Source organism: Mustela lutreola, chromosome 16, assembly GCF_030435805.1.
Source record: "Mustela lutreola isolate mMusLut2 chromosome 16, mMusLut2.pri, whole genome shotgun sequence".
NCBI lineage: Eukaryota > Metazoa > Chordata > Mammalia > Carnivora > Mustelidae > Mustela > Mustela lutreola.
In genome coordinates, this window is record NC_081305.1 from 56,259,534 (window position 1) to 56,272,854 (window position 13,321).

At 58.3% G+C, this 13,321-nt stretch overlaps 2 protein-coding genes across 3 annotated transcripts in view; both read right to left on the minus strand.

Annotated features, from left to right (window-relative positions):
• Nucleotides 1-53: 53 nt before the first annotated feature.
• Nucleotides 54-6,015, minus strand: GRWD1 (glutamate rich WD repeat containing 1). Of its 2 annotated transcripts, XM_059151963.1 has the most exons (8): nucleotides 5,783-6,015; nucleotides 5,466-5,583; nucleotides 5,221-5,377; nucleotides 3,080-3,293; nucleotides 2,799-2,941; nucleotides 2,431-2,628; nucleotides 1,606-1,654; nucleotides 866-1,086 (listed from the first exon to the last, which is right to left on the minus strand). In XM_059151963.1, the coding sequence occupies exons 1-8, from the start codon at nucleotides 5,967-5,969 to the stop codon at nucleotides 1,013-1,015; spliced, it is 1,140 nt and encodes a 379-aa protein (XP_059007946.1). In that variant the 5' UTR covers nucleotides 5,970-6,015; the 3' UTR covers nucleotides 866-1,012. The 2 variants fall into 2 exon arrangements, with proteins under 2 accessions (XP_059007945.1, XP_059007946.1); XM_059151962.1 differs by lacking the exon at nucleotides 1,606-1,654 and having other exon boundaries at nucleotides 54-1,086; nucleotides 5,783-6,012.
• Nucleotides 6,016-7,057: 1,042 nt separating this feature from the next.
• GRIN2D (glutamate ionotropic receptor NMDA type subunit 2D) overlaps nucleotides 7,058-13,321 on the minus strand; it is a 39,798-nt gene continuing 33,534 nt past the window's right edge. The window contains exons 12-14 of the mRNA XM_059151961.1: nucleotides 10,033-10,220; nucleotides 9,584-9,816; nucleotides 7,058-9,405 (exon numbers count right to left, since the gene is read on the minus strand). Of these exons, the coding sequence (XP_059007944.1) occupies nucleotides 8,074-9,405; nucleotides 9,584-9,816; nucleotides 10,033-10,220 (1,753 nt within the window). The 3' untranslated portion in view covers nucleotides 7,058-8,073. The remainder of the gene's footprint in view (nucleotides 9,406-9,583; nucleotides 9,817-10,032; nucleotides 10,221-13,321) is intronic.

Genomic DNA, 13,321 nt, shown 5'->3' on the forward strand with positions numbered 1-13,321 from the left:
CTCCCGTCTCCGCACAGGGAAGCAGCCCGCCAGTGAGTCCTACACACGTCAGGCCTTGTTCCGGTCCTTTACTGCCTCAGGAGCCCCCTGGCATTCCTCCCCGCATGGAGCCCATCTTGCATGGTGGACAGAGGTGAGGAAGACCCCCTGTCCCCCGACAGCCCCCACTAGGAAGTCTGGACCAAACCCTGTGTGGCAGGAAGACAAAGGGCAAAACCAGATTCTGCCAGAGGAGCCCAGCTCACCACTTTGGCCCACCCATGGCGAAGTGCTCGAGTTCCCTGCGGGGAGACTGGTGGCGACAATTGGGTCCTGGGACGGAGAGGTCAAAGGGTCGAGCCAGGGGCCAGAGCTCACAAAATATGCACGATGACAGTGGCCCCCACCAGGTCCACCTGGGAAACAGGCCAGCAGGTCCTTGCACAGGTGGTGGGGAGAAGAGGAGGGCAGTCTGGGCCAAACCAAGTCTTCCCGCATGAGGGCCCCCGGCACCAAACGGGGCCCTGTGGTCAGAAGGCTCCCTGGACGGAACCATGCAGTTCTACAGTCATGGGTTAAACCAGAATCTTTGGCAAGAGGGGTGGTGGGACGAAATGAAGTCATTTCAAAGAACAAGACGTCACACAGAATCCATCACGGCAGCCAATGGCCCGCTTGACGTCCTTGGATTGGAGGAGGGTGGGTCGGCAGACCTGCCCCTGCCCGCGGACCCAGTTCTGGCCTTGGCGGCCGAGTGAAGGGCCTGGGGCCGCCGCAGCAGGCGCATCATACGCTGATGGTGCGGAAGACAGTGAAGCCCGACAGCGCCGTGCTGACGAGGAGCCCGGGACACTGCGGGTGCCAGTGCAACTCCTTCAGGTCCGTCTCGCCCTGGTGCACGAACAGCAGCTGCTGTGGGAGGCCTGCCAGCCCGGGGTCAGTGCTCTCCACCTCGCCTGCCTCGGGGTCACGCTCCACAGCCAGGTCCCACTGCGTGATCTGATTGTCCGCACCTGAGGCCGCGAAAACCCCACTATCCTGGGGGTGCCACTCGACTGAGGTCACGGGGGCCACGTGCTGCTTGAAGGTGGCCACCGGGGAGCCAGACTATAGGAAGAAGAGAGTGCGGGGCTCTGAGCACCTCAGCCTGACTCCCTGGGGTGGCCCAGGCCGAGCCCTCACCACTCCTAGGCTGTCGGGTTCCCCTAGGGCACAACCCCTGGGACCCACACAAGCCCAGGTTCTCTGAAAGGGACAGGAGGCCAAGTGCAAGGGTGATACGGGGCCTAATGTCCTAGGGGGCTGCTGAGAACCGTGGTTTCACCTGCAAAAAAGCCCTGTCCAGCTCCAGGTCACAAAATCCCCACCACTGGTCCTCTGAAACTAAGGGTGTGCCTCAGTTTCCCTTCCTATAAAAGGGAGCAGTTCTCAGGGCCCCAGGTGGCTCATCCAGTTGAGCGCCGACTCTTGCTTGCAGCTCAGGTCATGATCTCAGGGTCCTTGATCAAGCCCCACGTGGGGCTCTGCAACATTCTCTCCCTCTGCCCTGACCCCCGCTCATGCGTGCACATTCTCTCTCTAAATAAATAAATCTTAAAAAAGGAGGGGTGGTGGTGATTCTCAAACCTGCAGATTCTATGAAGGCCTTAAAGAGGGCAGAAGCACAGCTCCCAGGCTCCAGGGGCAGCCGAGGAAAAGAAAAACAGCACTTTTACTAAAGCGAAGGTGCTGCTGGGTGCTGGAGTCTCTCTGGATTGGCCACGTGGTTCCCAAGTACCAGTGGCCAATCAACTTCGCCATGGAAACTGCCCCGACACCTGCCTTGGGGGCTGGAACCCGTTTCTAGAAGCTTCCTTAGAGCTGATGCTGTGGAACTCACCACACCAGAGGGGAGAAAAGATTACGTCGTGGGGTTCCCGGGAAGGGTACAGAGCTGTACTTAGTGGGGGCGTCGGCCAGGGGGGCGCCAGAGTTGCAATTCCTCCTGCCCAGAGCTGCCACCGACTCCGGGAAGTCAACTTTTGGCCCGATGGTGATGTCTCCTCTGCTCCTGTCCTTCCTGCACCTGTTTCCTCTCCTATGATGAACTATGCAGGTTCCGAGTCTCAGCTGACTGTACAAAGCTCGTTAACCAAAAGGCTACAGCTCAGAGGCGCCTGAAGCCTCCAGCTGCCCGGCTCACGAGCGGGGGCATGGAGTTGGGGGCCATGGCTGCTGCTCGGCCTGTTGTCTCCTGTCCCCTCTCCGGCTGGCGGAACAAGCAACCCTACACCAATCACAGCATTCCTCCCGCTAAGCCTGCTTCCACATCTGTACCCCAACAGGGCCAGACCACCCCCAACAGGCCTTCCCAGCTCTGGAAGACAAGAACCCAAGGGAAACCTGCAAATCCTAGCAGCTGCTGGGAGTAGGCCCCCTTCCAGTGAGGGAAATGTCTGGCTGGGAAAGTACCTTGAACTGCCGCAGGTCCCAGACCTTGAGGGCACCGTCATCCCCACCGCTGAGCAGGAAGGGTTCCCGGCGGCTCCAGCTGATGACGTTGACATCCCCGTTGTGGGCAGCAGCGGCGGTAAGCATGCAGGCCTTGCTGGGGGCGGCCCGGATGTCCCAGATGCGAATGGAGGCATCAGCTGAGCACGAGGCGAACACCTGGGCGAGGCAGCATCTGTGTGACCCGGGGTACCTGCCTCCCCACCCTGGAGACCAGGGACGAGTAGTGGGCTACCCTCTTTTCCTAGTGTCCCCCTCACTGGGACGTAGCCACAGTCTCCGTCCCGGCCCCAAGACCCAGGAGTCGGGACCCCTCAGGCCTCTCTCACTGTGTCCTCAGTTGGGGACCACTGCAGGTCCTCCACAGAGCGTGTGTGGCCCACAAACGGCCGCTGGTCCACGTGCCAGGAGCCGCCGTCCGTCGGCGTCCACAGGTGGATGTTCTTCTGACAGTCACCGGTCAGCAGGCGCCCTAGAACCAGGACTCAGGAAACTGCCGGGGCCCAGCTGGCCCCGGCTGGCTCTTCTCCCCACACCCTCAGCCCCCACCCTTCCTATGGACCCTGCTCCCTCATCCTCCGGGGACCGAGTAGGCACCCCAGTGACTTACCAGACACACGAGGGGACCAGTCAAGTGCAAAGCCCTCGCCCATGTGGCCAGAGAAGGCGAATATGGGCTTCACACGGGCCTGCTCGTCCCGGAGGAAGGTCGCCAAGGCCTGGGGGTCATCCACCACCTGCAGGAGCCGCCGCAGCGCATACACCTCCACCTGGCCCTTCTCTGACCATATCCCAGCCACCAGCTCCTCCCCCAGCCACGACACCTGCAGGGGAAGAGAGAAGGGAGAGGGAGGGGAGAGTGACAGGAGGCTCAGGGTGGTGAGCACAGTTCCCAGCATCCCCTGAGAATCAGAACTGCAGTTCCTCAGAACTCCCACTACTTCAGGGGTGGGGCTCTGGCTCCCAGAAGCCTTTGCGGGGATGGAATTAGCCGGCAGGACCAGCATGGTACCTGGGACAACTTCCCACATTGTGTAGGGGCGGTGATATGAGACGGAAAATGCCTAGAGCCCCAGGAAGAGAGGCCGTAACTCCACCAACCCTTGGAAAAGGGTTCAGACCACGGGTCTCCGTAACCCTCTAAATGCTGGTGGATCACAGGCCTCTGTCCTTGGGTGTCTCTGCCCTGTAACATCTGCTCACTAGGAGATCCCACGTGGCCTCAAGGTTTCCAGTAATCCCTCCTACCATACCAACTGTTCAAACATGACCGAAGCCAAGCTCCTAGTCACCACTGGCAACCTCCTCCTTCCTGGGGCTCCCCGCCTCAGGCCCCAAACTATTAGACTCACTGACTTGTCTTTTCCTCCCCACACCCACCCCATGCTACTGGCTACATTCAAAATGCACCACTTTCAACCCCTCAGAACCTCTAATGTCACCACTCCTGCTACCGTGTCTTCCTTTCCCTTGAATTATGGCTTCCCCATAGGACTGTCCTCCCTTGCCTCCCTGCATCTGTTCTCCATACAGTGGTCAGAGGAAATCTCTTTAAAACACAAGTCAGATCCTGGGGCGCCTGGGTGGCTCAGTCGGTTGAGTGTCTGACTCTTGATTTCGGCTCAGATCATGCTTTCAGGGTGTCGGGATCAAGCCCTGTGTAGGGTTTCATGCTGTGCGTGGAGCCTGCTTAAGACTCCCTCTTTCCCTCTCTCAAAAACAACAACAAAAACCCGTAAGTCAGATCCCATTTGTCCTCTGCTCTAAACCCTCCAATGGCTCAAACTTTCTCCCCAAGTAACCAAGTCCTTCCATCAGCCTGTAAGCCCTATACAACCCACCCACTCCCATCCCCCATATGCTGTCACTCTCCCCTTCGTCCATGTGCTTTAGTGAATGCACTGGTCTCCCTGCCTTCCCTTGAACTTCCAAACATGTAATGTTTGTCCCAGGGCCTTTACTCTTGTGTTTCCTCTGCTGTGTTTCCTTTGGCTCATTCCCTTACTTCCTGTGGGTCTCCGTTCACATGGCACCCTACCATAAATACTTCCCTGACGACACTATTTAAAAGAGCAAATCCACTCCAGGAACATCCTACTTCCCTTTCCTTCCTTACTTTCCCCCACAATACCTGGCACCTCTGGATGCATTTACTCAGCTTCTTCTTGTTCCCTTCCCTGCTAGCACTTAAGTTTCAGAATACTAGAGACCTTTTGCTCTCTGTTAAATCTCCCGGGCACAGAACGTTGGCTGAAACACGGTAAGCCTTGAATGGGAACACACAGGAAGAGCTGTGGACCATGCACTGCCGCGAGTGCTGTTCAAACACCATCTAGTTTCATTCACACATCAGCTGCTCTGAAGGGGCTATAACTCAGCAGCACCAAAGTGACCCTACAGCGCAGGCCAGTTCCTGAACAATAACAATAAAACACACATTTCTATACTACAACCAAATGCTGTCTCTAGACACTTCAAATAACCATATGTTATTCCATTTCAGCCTCCTGTCAGCTCATCAGGCAAGTTTTGCAATTTTCACCATTTTACTGAAGAGGAAACGTAGTAAAAAACAGCGCCCTACGGCTCCTAACACACAGTGACAATGACAAAGATACCTAAGAGAGACACAAACTAATAAATGCAAACTGTGTGCCAGGTACTATTCTAAAAGCCAGAGGCATGGGCAAGAGGGTTAGGGGTGGAGGGGGTTTAGGAGAACGTAGAGAAGGCGCCAGGGACTGTACATACCCGGACCCGGTTGATGCCACCATAGTGGGGCACCATAGCCAGCTCCAGCTGAGGTTTCCGTTCTTCTTCATCCTCCTCATCTTCCTCCTCCTCATCGCTGCCCTCTGACGGTGGGGGCTTTGTCCCATGCAGATTATGCATCCGAAGCACCATCAGTCTGGGGAAAAGTGTGGGGTGAGTGGATGCCCGGATCCTTAGGAGGGAGGGGGATCTGGGGGCTGGATAAAACCTCAGGTCTCACTCACCTATTGCTCTGGGCGCTCTCCGCCTGGGTCCCAGCACACAGGTAAAGTGTAAGAGGGAGCTCTGTTCGGTTGTCTCCCAGGTGATCGCGGACTATGTCGAAGCTGAGGCAGGGGGCTCCTGTGGATAGAAGGAGTTGGAAAATTAGGATGGGACAGAGATCTCAACCTCCTCGTGTGTGATGTTTTCACCCATCTTACAACCCAGTCTTCTCTCTGAGTGCCTCGTAAGTTAAACACTCAGTACCAGCCTCGCTCAGAACTCGGGATTCCGGTCCCCTCCTAACTCAGGAACCAGAAGTCCTGGTGCTCAGTCCTACCAGTCTGCGCTCGGTGGTACAGCACATAGGCCTCCTCGTCCATGACCAGCTCCTCTCCTTCTCGCAGCGGCGGTCCGCGACCCGGCAGGTACACCTGGGTCGGGCCTTCGGTCCCTGCGTCGCTGGACTCGGCCTCCATGGGTTCCCCGGTTTCACATGTGCGCCGCCTACCCTTGCGCGCCGCCATCTTCGAACCCTCTCACCACGGGCGCGAGGTAAGGACGTCACTTCCGGGTTGCGTTTCCCTCCTTGGGAGTTCCGCCTTGCGGCACGGTTGCCTTGGAAACCTCCCAGCTCACCCAGTTTGAGAGGGCGGTGGGGACCGGGTGAAGGAGAGCTAAGGTAACGGCGTCCCAAGCCTAGCGACCGAGGCCTGCGGTTACGGAGAAGCTACACCCTCCGCGTGACTTTGCGGCGCTATTCGGCAGAGCAGCGGCAAGGCCTCCTGGGAGTTGTAGTTCTGTACGAGGCCAGTTTTGTCCTACTGGAGGAGTTCCGAGCTTCGACTCCATCTTTCACCTTTGACTCATTGCTTCCTTTCCGTTACATTATTCATGTATGCAAATAAGAGTTCTTACTGGCAAGTGGACTGTTTTTTTGCTCCCTGAGGACCGTAAAGCCTGTTTCCTTACCCCTCCTTGTTATGACGGCTTTAATTCACTTCAAAATCCTTTAGCGTAGACGGGATAATATGTGTAAGTTAGTCTGTTGAGTCTACCCTCTTGGGGCAGGCAGTAGCCTAACCAGGCGTTCACATTGCAGCTACGGTCAGAGATAATCAGAAAGTCAGCCCTCTGGAGACCACTACTACGTGTGCTTTGGCTCTCCTTATCGCTCATCAGCACCGGAGGTTTGGCTAATTGGCATAATGAAATGCTAAAATAGATTCTCATTGGTGAGATTGAGGGCATTCAAGGTAGATGGATTGGCTAGGACATACTAGACTCTCCCCTCGCTTGCATGAACAGGATGTGAAGACTCTAGCAAGCCGCGTTGCTTGCAGCCATAGGAATGGGACGCTAGACTTAATCCTGAAATGTTTTGATCCTGGATCTTTGTTGAGTTCGCTGTTCCTTCTCTCTAGGTCTCTGTCCGCCCTCACCCCTTCTCATTCCTTCTCTTCTTAGGATCTTTTCTCACAGCTTCCTCTGGGTCTTTGTCTCCCACCTCCCTCCAGGTTCATTGTTCTCAATACAATTTTCCTTCTGCCCTCTCTTCCTCTGTGGGACTTTTCTTAGTTTCTGTTTCCTCCAGAGAAGTTTGAGGGCAGCTGAGACAAACACGGAGCTCAGACTTGGGACTGAGGAGGCATAAAAACATGGTTTATTCCAAACACTGCAATGTGTAACAGGAGAGTGGGAGGGGAGGTTGGTGGTGGGTGTGGATTCCCAGACCGTCCCCTCCACAACCCAGCTCCAGACCCGGCTGGAGATCTAGGAAGAGGAGGCTTGGGGGGGGGGGGGTCTGCAGGGTCATCATGGGAGGGTCGCAAATAAGGGCTAGATTTGGTGAGGCTGTGGATGGTGGCACGTGGGGGGTGGGAGTGAGGTGCGACAGGGTGGGAAGTTTTGGCCCCACGTTGGCTGGGATCAACGCTAGGGCAAGGGGAGGTGAGGCTTCCGTTGGGAGTGTCCTAGGTCAAAATAAGGAAAAGCTACGGGGAGGAGGAGGGTGTGTCAAGGCTTGACGTCAAGGGTCACAGTCTGGTCGGGGTACAGTCTGGGATTCGGGTCACAGTTTGGGGTCGGGGGTCACAGTCTGGGGTCGGATGACCATTTTAGGGGTCGGAAGTCACAGTCTGGGGTCAGGGGTTTCTGTGTGGCGGGGCCAAGGTCTGGGGTCACAGTTTGGCGAACGCATCTCACAGTTTTGAGTCCCAATGGATGAAAGGTTAAAAACGGGCTTCCCCGGAGGCGTGGCTGGGGCCGGGGAGCTGCACAGTGATGAGGGGGCCACGGCCCCGGGCGTGGGGGTGGGACGCGGGCGTGGCGTGACCCCCCACCTCCCGCCCCATCTGGTGACGTTAAAAAGCCCTTGTCGGGTTTAAAAAAAAACAAACTCCAGTGGGCTCCGAGACCCCCACCTTTCAGGCTGGGTGAGATTTGGGGGGACCAAATCCTTTCCGGCTTGTGGTGCCCCCAAAGCGAGGGGGCGCAGGACGCTGCTCCAGGCGGGGTCCGGCCAGGTCCGTTTTTTTCCTTCCCAACCCACGCGGGTCCTTTTCATTGCGCGTGCCCCCTCGGGCCGTGGCCTGCGCTGACCGAGGGGGCGCTAGAGCCCCCGGGGCCGCGTCATACCTCGGACTCGAGGCTGGAGAAGTGCGCCGAGCCCCTGCGGGTACCCAGGTCCCCGCCCCGGTGTCTCCGGTGGGGCACGGCGGTCAGCGGCGGCCCCCAGTGCGCAGCGTGCGGGCACCGGCGCGCGTGGCGGGAGGGCCCGGTGAGCCTGCGCGCGGGGGCGGCGCGGGGGCACGAGCTGAGGTCCTCCAGCGAGCGCGAGGTGGGAGCCGGCGGCGGGAGGTCCCAGCCCCCCGCGGCGCGCCGGTGCCGGTGGTGGTGCGGAGCGGCGGCTGCGGGTGCGCGGTGCGAGGCCCGCGGGCGGTGAGGGTGCGGCCGCGGACAGCCGCAGCGGGCTCGGCGCCGGGGCGGGGGTCCCGCGGCCCAGGGCGGGGGCGGCGGCGCCCACCAGCCGCCGTCCAGGCCGTCGTGCGAGCAGCTGAGATGGCGCGGCGGCGGCAGCAGCTCCAGGCTGGCGCAGTGGCGGCAGTGCCAGGCGGCTGGGCCGCTGCGTGGGGGCAGGTAGTCCCAGCTGCCCGCGCGCCAGCCCCCAAGCTTGTCAACCGACCAGTAGCGGCCGGGCGGCGGCCCGAGGCGCTCCGCGTACGGGTAGGGGAAGTCGGCGAACCACCAGGGCTCCAAGCCGCCCAGCGACGCGCCGCCCAGGCTCTCCGAGTCCTCCGAGTCAGACGGCGACGGCTCGAGGTCCAGGTAGGGGCAGGGGGGCGGCGCAGCGCGGCACGGGGGAGGCGCTGCCTGGGCTCCGCCGGCCGCGCCCCCCGCACCCCCAGCGCCGCCAGCGCCCGGCCCCAGCAGGGGCTGGCTCTCGGGGTCGGAGCGCGGCCAGCGCGCGGGCGCCGGTGGGCTCTCGTCCTCGTAGGCCAGCCGGCAGAGCGGCGGCCCGACGGCGGCGGCGGCGGCGGCCGGGGGCGCGGGCGGCGACGGGAAGCCGGGGAAGGGGCCGGCTGGGGGCTCGGCCGGCTCCTTGTCGCGCACGATGGCGAAGTAGGACGGCGGCGGCTTCTGCGGGGGCTGCGCGGCCGGCGGGGACAGCGGGCGCCCGGCCGAGCCCCGGGGTGCCGCGCGCGCCTCGCCCACGCCCAGGCCCTGCGGCTCGATGGGGCCGTAGTAGCGGTGGAAGCCGTCGGCCAGGCCCGGGGCCCCCGGGGGCCCTGCACCTTTGGTGCGACGCCAGCGGTCCACCGCCGCACGCTCGCGGGGCACGAAAGGTGCGGGACCAGGTGCGGGCCGCGCCGGCGGGTACGCGGGACTGGGCAGCGGCTGCGGCGGCGGCGGGGGCTTGGCCGGCGGCGGGGCGGCCTCCGCGCTGCAGCAGCTGTACATCCCCTGCGGGGGGCGGCGAGAAAGGCAGGGTCAGCGCGGGATGCCCAGCACCCCCTACCGCCCCTGCCTTCCCACCGCTCCTCCCACCTCTCCCGCACCAGGCCCCAGGACTCTTGCACTTGTAGGCATGCCCACCTGCCTCCCGCCAGCTCCGCCCTTTTGCCTCCTCTGACCCCCCTACCCTAGAGAAGGCCAGCAGGAAGTCCATGCGGTGGGTGGGCCCCAGGCAGTGCCGCAGGCGCCAGTACACCAGGTGCTCCCAGGCGAAGACCAGCAGCGAGAGGCCCATGGCCACCAGGAGCATGTAGAAGACACCCGCCATGTTGTCGATGTCTAGCTTACTGCTCATCACCTCAATTTTGTCATTGTGGCAGATCCCGGAGAGCCACAGCCGCTCCAGCATCTCGATCTCATCTGGAGAAAAGGCATGGGGCGGGGAGGTGGGGAAGTGCTGTCATAGGTCACCTTCCATGGGCACCATCTGAGGATCCTCTTATAGGAGTCTAGGCACCCAGCCCCCTCTTCCCTCAGACCCTGGTGCCCTGATCCTCATCCCCTCCTTCGCCCAGGACCCAGGACTCTGGTCCCCCATGCCCCACCCCCAAGGCATCCCAGCCCGCTGCCACACACCGTCCCCTAGGAACTGCAGCAGTGCCAGATCGATGGGCCGCTTCCAGCGGGAGCCCTTGTGCAGGGCGATGCCATAGCCGGTTGTGGCAAAGACCTTGCCTGAGCCGATGGTGACGAGCTTGCAGCCTTCGTCCTTGCGGGCCATGTAGTTGAGCACTGCTGCATCATAGATGAAGGCATCCAGCTTCCTGGGGGTGGGGGTGGGGGGTGCATAAAAGGCAGGGTCAGTCCCACCCAGACACTCTCATGGCCTAGCCCAGAACCCTCCCTCACCCCTAACCTCCAGCTGCTCCAAATCCTGATGGGTGGTGAACTCTTGAGCAAGTCACTGTCTCTCTTGGTGCCTCGGTTCAATCTGTAAAGTGCGGTTAATGGTAACACTTCCCTTCCTGGTCCTTGCAAAGGTAAGAGGGTGCTTGGTGCCAAGCAAGTGCTGGAGACATGTTAGCTGTGACTGATCGTTCTTCATGGAACGCCCCCCACCCCAAGCCGCAGAAGAGTCTGCAAATGCTTCTGTTTTACAGGGGAGGACTGGGGCTCGGAAAGGGGACTCGTACACAGAGCAATAACGCTAACGATCACTTATATTGTGCGAGATACTGTTCCAGCTACCGTAATAACTCATTCGATCCTCTCAACGTTCCTGGGAGGTGGAAACTCGTTATCTCCATCATTCAGATGGGAAATGCAGGCCCAGACATGCGTCTTACTTTGCTTGGGTTTTCCGACTAGGCCCTCATTTCTCAACCTTGATGGGAAGCCGAAGCCAAGCAGCGAGATGGAAGGAGCGCTCACAGATGGATACACCGTGCGTGTTACTTCCTTCACACATGCTTCTGTGATTATCTGATTCCTGTCAGCCTCTCCCATTAGACCGTGAGCTCCCTTCGAGTGGGATCGGCTGGGACACACTCCTGGCTGGACCCAGCCCGGTTCCTGGCACAAACAGGGTACTTGTAAACACTTGTGGGATACGTGAATGAGTGAATAAATCAATCCACGGTGGGGAACCCTGGGTAACTATTCTAGGAGACAAGATCTGACAGGAAGATGACCAGGGTGTATCCATGAGGGAAAAAAAGAAAACAGGAGTCCCAGAATCCCACATAGAGCATAACCCCACATTAATTTTTTTTTTAAATGGTACAGTGGGGTATAGTTTTGGTCATCTCAACTGCAGACACCAGGCCAGTTCTTGGAGGAAGGGACCTGTCCTGCCCAGCATTGTCCAAGAGAATGTTCCATAATGACAGGCATGGCCCTTTCGCGCTGTCCAACATGGTGGGGCGCCAGCCCCATGGCAAGGTGACCAGTAAGCCCAAGGGACAGAACTTGATTTTTTTTTTTTTTTTAAGATTTTATTTATTGGGCGCCTGGGTGGCTCAGTGGGTTAAGCCGCTGCCTTCGGCTCAGGTCATGATCTCAGAGTCCTGGGATCGAGTCCCGCATCGGGCTCTCTGCTCAGCGGAGAGCCTGCTTCCCTCTCTCTCTCTGTCTGCCTCTCCATCTACTTGTGATTTCTCTCTGTCAAATAAATAAATAAAATCTTTAAAAAAAAAAAAAAGATTTTATTTATTTGTTTGACAGAGAAAGAGAGAGAGACAGCGAGAGAGGGAACACAAGCAGGGGGAGTGGGAGAGGGAGAAGCAGGCTTCCCGCTGAGCAGTGAGCCCAATCCCAGGCTCGATCCCAGGACCCCAGATCATGACCTGAGCTGAAGGCAGATGCTTGATGACTGAGCCACCCAGCCGCCCTCAAAGGACAGAACTTTAAATTTTACTTAATTTGAATTAATTTAAATAGTCCTAGACAGCGCAGGTCTAGGGAAAACAAGAGAGATCAAGGTATGTGGCTGGACGCTGGGTCATGGGGAAGGCAAAGGAGTTTTGGAGCCGTTTGCCTATCTGCAGACATAAATGCCTCTGGGACTCCAAATCCTCAGTAAAGCCCTGTCCACACTAGCACACACGATCCCATAAATGCCTTGTTGTACTTACACAGCATGACTGGTTGCAGAGAAAGGAAGGAAAAGGACAGAATTAGTCCACGGACCCTGAATGGGGGACACTCAGAGATTTCCCCACAATGAACTGACTCTGGCCGAAGCAAAAAATTGGGAGTGGGGCAAAGAATTTGAGGCTCTGGAGAAGGAGCAGAAACTTGGGGAGGCCAGTTACTAGCCCATGGTTGGGGAATGGTGTTCGAATTAATTTTATATGGCTCCTAACAGGGAGATCCCAGCTCACATCTGGAAATAAATAAATAAGTAAATATCGGAAGAGGAGGGATGGAGGTACTGAGCACGAGGATGGAGTGGAAGGAGGGTGTCCAGAGGTCCTTGAGGGGCGTTAGTGGGGAGACACCCGGGGACATGGCAGAGAGGGCCAGAAATCAAGGCTTCCAGTGGCGGGGAGGTTTGAGGGATTTTCAGGAAGAGGGGATGCTTTGCTCAGCAAACAATAACTGCCTCCCTTCCCTTACGCCCTACCCCCTATCCCCTACTCCCTGCCGTTGTCACTAAACCTCGCCTGAGACTCAGCCACATTCCACAGCCTTGTTTAGACTCAGGTTCGGGATCTTAACCTTTGAGTCAGCTTCCGGTCCCTCCTCAGCTCACTACCTTCCCTTGGCTCCCAGTATCGCTCAGTAACTGGAGTTACCTCGCATTGCAAGGCCTCACAGCACCAAGCACCCCTGGATCCCTCCTACCCCTCTGCCCTCATCTCTCACCCATGCCTTCCTTGCTCCCCCTGCTCCAACCACCCTGGCCTTCACGCGCAGTTCCTGGATGGCTCTAGCACCCTCCTGCCTTAGGGCCTTTGCACTGGCTGTTCCCTCTGCTGGAACATTCTTCTTCAGAGAGCTGCCTGGCTCTGTCCCTCACTTCCTTCAAGAGTTTGCTTAAAAGACACTTTCCTGGGGCACCTGGGTGGCTCAGAGGGTTAAAGCCTCTGCCTTCAGCTTAGGTCATGATCCCAGGGTCCGGGATCGAGTCCCGCATCGGGCTCTCTCCTTGGCAGGAAGCCTGTTTCCTCCTTTCTCTCTCTGCCTACTTGTGATCTCTCTCTGTCGAATAAGTAAATAAAATCTTTAAAAAAAAAAAAAAAAGACACCTTCCTGAGCACCTTATTTAATACTGCAACCCATAGCCTCCTCCACAGCTCTACCAAACTCACTCCCCCGGCCGTATTTTTGTCCATAGCGTGTATCCCCCTTGTAACTATTATATGTTCTTGATTATTAAGTTTATTGTCCAGGGGCACCTGGGTGGCTCAGTGGGTTAAAGCCT